We start from the raw sequence: 4,891 nt of genomic DNA, 5'->3' as shown, positions 1-4,891 counted from the left end.
GGACTCACTATGATCTTCCTACATTAGGACTCACTATAATCTTCCTACATTAGGACTCACTATAATCTTCCTACATTAGGACTCACTATAATCTTCCTACATTAAGACTCACTATAATCTTCCTACATTAGAACTCACCATCATCTGTTGCTGTAATATCTTTTTCCAATTTCAGTTTTTCATGTGCGCAGCTAAGTATTCCTTCTTCAATAGTGTCTTTACTAATCATTCTGATGACACGTACCTCTCTAAAAATACACCAAATTATATTTACCATGCATCTTCTTTGCCTGTAGCATATCTTACAAATACATTTTAACAAGTTATTTTAAAACATTTATCCATCTGATAAGTATTACTTCTTACACATTCCATAGATGTGGTTTTTGTTTAATTCTTATAACATCCTTAATGTGTTTTAGTAAGAAACTTCAAAACACATTCACAATAATGTTTACTTATCATATAGAGGGCTGTTAGTGCTTAACAAGAATTATTTTAATGTAATGTACAACCAGGTAAGAAGTTTGGTTTGAACCTTCATTGCCATAATATTATTTAAAATGTATATAAAATCCAGACAAGTATATTGAACATAGCTTGATAATTCATTTTCAGGTAAGAACACTACATTACTGTCCTATCTGATGCAATTTTTTAAAATGAAAAACAAAGCAAAGTGATCAAAGACCCATGGGTGAAGATCATATAATACAGAGTAACTGTACTGAGAAACTTCAACATTACCTATGCAGAATTATCTACAATGACCTGCAACTATAAAAGCAAAATACCAATAAACAGTTTTTAAATAGGTTAATAATTTTTGACTATTTCTTCTGATCCTGCATGTAACAGACTTGCTTACTTGAATAACCGGGTTTCAACAATAGTTGGTACTATCTTGAAAATAAATGTTTCCAAAGTAGTGTTTAGGGTTGGCGATTGTGACCAAACTACGTTACACTTATAACGTGTAGAGGAAAAAATCACTTCAAAAGATAAAGTTAGATTTCATTAACCTCGGAAGGAAGTGTTAAAACTAATCTGATTCTTCACTAAATGGAATGGCATTTAACGACGCACTGCAGTCATACGACTTTCATCGAACAATAGAAGTTCAATTGCAGGCATGTTCATCAAGACAAGTGAGGAATTACTAATGGAAAATGATGCTTTTCAACTATTCCACTCTCAATAAAATAAAACAATTCAAAAAGAAGATCTACATAACATAAAGGCTGTCAACAAAATAATGGCAGTGTTGTGTGGGAAAAAAAAACCTTATAGTAGTCTGATGAAGTTCCAAATGATTGGAATCCATGCAATCTATTCTCCATGCTCTTAACAAGTTGCATTCAGTTAACATGTCATAACGATGCTATGAAAGAAAGAAAGATGCTCCTAATTGTTCTACAAAAATTATTCAAACTTGCTTTATCATCAAAGATGTTAAACTTAACAAATCTTTCTTCACAGGTCATCAAAAGATACTGTGCAGAAATAAGTCAATAATTTTAATTGTGTCAAGTAAATATTTAAAAACATACTTTTACTAATCCCTTGTAACAAACTTTAAGAACTTGATTTTCCAATATATATTCATTTGTTTTAGCATAAAGCTACACAATGAACTACCAGCACTTTGTCCACCATGGGGAATTAAACCCTGGATTTTAGTGTTGTAAAGTCTATAGACTTATTGATGACCCACAGAGGGACCAAAGTTATAAGTACTTCAAAAGCAGTACTTTTCATACCTGATAAATGACACATACCTTAAAATCTTTCACAGTCTTCCAAACACCCCAGATTTTTCCAGTACTCTTAATCGTGGCTCCTAAAATGCATTCCTAAATGTTCACTACGTCTAACTTGTTGACAACAGCACCATAGAAGTGCAGTTAAAGCAACAAAACACAATATTCAATATAGAGTTTGGTTCCCTATTTCTCTTTTTCACTGTTCTTTTTTCCTCTTCCCTTCCTTCCAAATTATTTGCCCCTTTTTCTCCTTTTTCCTGACCAAACATTCTTTCCAATTCTTAAAAATATTCCTCTACCTTTTGAACACATTTGAAAGACTATTTACCCCAACCTTATGTTACCTTTCTGATGAATTAAAACCTTTAAGAATATTACTTTACCAATTCATCCTGCACCACAGGTTTAAAAAGTAAACCTTTCTTCGTGAAAGGTGGGATATAGAGATTTTTAACTTACTTTTCCTGACCAACTCGGTGACACCTGTCTTCTGCTTGTTTGTCATTGTAAGGATTAAAATCAATGTCATGAAGAAGAACTACATTTGCGGCTGTCAAATTTATACCTAGGCCACCAGCACGAGTTGATAACAGGAATATAAAAATATCTGGATCATCATTAAACTGGTCTATTAATTCTTGTCTATAAGAAAGAGAAATATATGAATTTCTTGAAACATTAAAAATGTTATGAAAAACTACTGTTTAACAGATCTAGAAAATAAATAAGTTCAGAAGTTATGTTCACATATGTATGCATATTAAATTGGCACTAGATACAACACCATCAAATGACACATTTTCCTTAATACACCAGTTTCTATAGTTTACAACAAATTGGCTAGAGAGTATCTGAAAAAATGAACTTAAATCTTAATGCTAATAAAGATAAACTCTAGTAATCTAAGTACAAATAACTGAGCACTGAAGCTTTTTAATTATTCAGTGATTGAAGCTATATGAAAAAATATATTTGGACTGAAGACTCTTTTAACATAATACAAGTTATAATTTTAATCAAAGTATGTAACATAGGTCTTGTAATATATTGTCTTATTCTAACAGTCAGAATAACAACTGTCATTAGCATGGGATTCAATTATCAAAGTGTGAACATTATTACAAAAATAAAGGCGTATTTTATGAAGCACATTTAAAAAAACAATTTCATACAATTAAATATATATATTTAACATTTCTATTATGCTTAAATTCTTCGAAATTGGTAATTTAAGCAATACAAAAGCCTCTGTTAACTACAATGTCTTACCTTTCTAGAACGGGACTTGAGCCATCCATCCGCAGGTGTTTGTAATTTCTGATCTTTAAGTATTCTTGCAGGATATCTAATATCATTGTAAACTGACTAAATATCAGCACTCTGCTACCCTGAAAACAAGAAACTAACAGTTTATCAATTTCAAATAAATAAATAAATACAAAAAATATCTAGAACAGAATCTTTACAGTCAGGTTTTTGGTTTTTACTGAAAATAAAAAAAAACATTTATTTGTTATTTTGAATTCTCTGCACCATATTCTGCTCTTGAAAATGGAAGAGAAACAAACTACAGATTCAGAGAAGCATTTCGTCTTCTGAGGATATGGATTTTCAAAGAAAGCCTTTAAAGAACTAATAGATTTAGTTTCAAGTGTTTCTTTATATTACTTAGCAACTTAATTTTTTAATTAACTGTTTTGCAACAAAATATTGTCAGGAGTTACGTTTAGCCAAGAACTGAACTCGTTCATTTTGAGAGAAAAGTTTGTTGTATAAATATTGACCATTACAGCCATTATTCTTGTGATATATTTATTATGCTAATAGTTGTATGATGTAATGGTCAATATATTATACAAATTACCATTAGGCTATAGCAAAGAAAATAATTCCATTGTTTCTTATTCCATACTTACCTTTTCTTGTAGTTCAGGAAGAAGAGAATCCAGTAATTTTAATTTCCCAGAATCACATATTATATCAGGATTTAGCTTAAACGAAGACAACATCTGAAAGACCCAGAAAAATATTTGATAAATGACATCACGTAAGCATAGTAAGTTGTTTATATTAGGAGAGATGACAATGCACTCAAGTAGATCATAATGTCTTCTAATAAACACTTTCACCAGTCTAATAATTATGAATATGTGAGGTGACAAGATGAGTTGCATTTCACTTTGCAGCTAGATAATAGGCTTACAATCATTTCAACAACTATAAACTGTACACTAGCTGCTATATATTTTTCACAGAGTTTCTTGGCGACTTTGTTGATGACAGTGTTGTATTGTACATGTATGTATATTAATAAAAAGCTTTTGATGTTCAAGTTATCTGTAGATTATTTGAAATAGCAATTGCTGCTTACCAAACTGAAAACAGAGTACAGAAATGGAAGTTTCAGCCTCAATAGCCCATATGCATATATGGGCTAAATGCTTGGTTCAACCTCCTCTAATGTGTAGGTATAGTTGTCTCTAATTATGAACTACTCACTAGAGGGAAGGCAGCCAAACAAAAGCAAACACCAAAACTAAGGTGTTATCCAGCTCTTTCAACCATTGTTCATACAGGCTAATAGAAAAAAAATCCAGGATTTTTCATGACCAATGTGTCATTTTCAAAAACCTAATTTCCTGATATGAACAGTGGGTGAACTCTACCAAGATTAAATAACTTGTTTTTTTCTACTGTATAAAAAATGCTATGCAAAACAGTAACAACTGTGGTATTGCAAAAACACTTATTCAAGCAAACAAGCAAAACAAAAGCTATAAAATAGGGCATGCACTACTGAACACATCTAAAAACTCTTCTGGCATGTAACCAAAACCAAATATTTAATGAATGTTATTTCAACTTGCCAGCAAGCCAACTTGTTCTTGATTGGCTGCTGGACATACGAGGCCTGTGAGAAAAGTATCCGACCTTTGGCCGGGAAATAAAAACTGGCGTACCTGGAGCATTGGAAACCTAATCACCCTCAAAGTAGTCTCCTTGGGACTCCACACACTTCTCCCAGCGGTGCCGCCATTGTTGGAAGCATTCCGAGAAAGCCTCTTTCGAAATGGAGCGGCTGTCGTTGCAGCCATAATGTCCTCTCTTGTCTGAAATCGCGTTCCTTT

The 4,891-nt window shown here is 32.1% G+C and overlaps 1 protein-coding gene across 2 annotated transcripts in view; it reads right to left on the bottom strand.

Moving 5' to 3' along the window:
• The window catches only part of LOC106464829 (SWI/SNF-related matrix-associated actin-dependent regulator of chromatin subfamily A containing DEAD/H box 1-like), a 58,571-nt gene that overhangs the window by 2,363 nt on the left and 51,317 nt on the right, over window positions 1–4,891 (bottom strand). For both annotated transcript variants that reach the window (XM_022392629.1, XM_022392628.1), the window contains 4 exons: window positions 3,680–3,772; window positions 3,033–3,151; window positions 2,223–2,405; window positions 139–248 (listed from right to left, as the gene is read on the bottom strand). In XM_022392629.1, the coding sequence (XP_022248337.1) occupies window positions 139–248; window positions 2,223–2,405; window positions 3,033–3,151; window positions 3,680–3,772 (505 nt within the window). The remainder of the gene's footprint in view (window positions 1–138; window positions 249–2,222; window positions 2,406–3,032; window positions 3,152–3,679; window positions 3,773–4,891) is intronic.

This window comes from Limulus polyphemus, unplaced genomic scaffold, assembly GCF_000517525.1.
Source record: "Limulus polyphemus unplaced genomic scaffold, Limulus_polyphemus-2.1.2 Scaffold1753, whole genome shotgun sequence".
NCBI lineage: Eukaryota > Metazoa > Arthropoda > Merostomata > Xiphosura > Limulidae > Limulus > Limulus polyphemus.
This window is presented reverse-complemented; position numbering and strand designations above follow the sequence as displayed.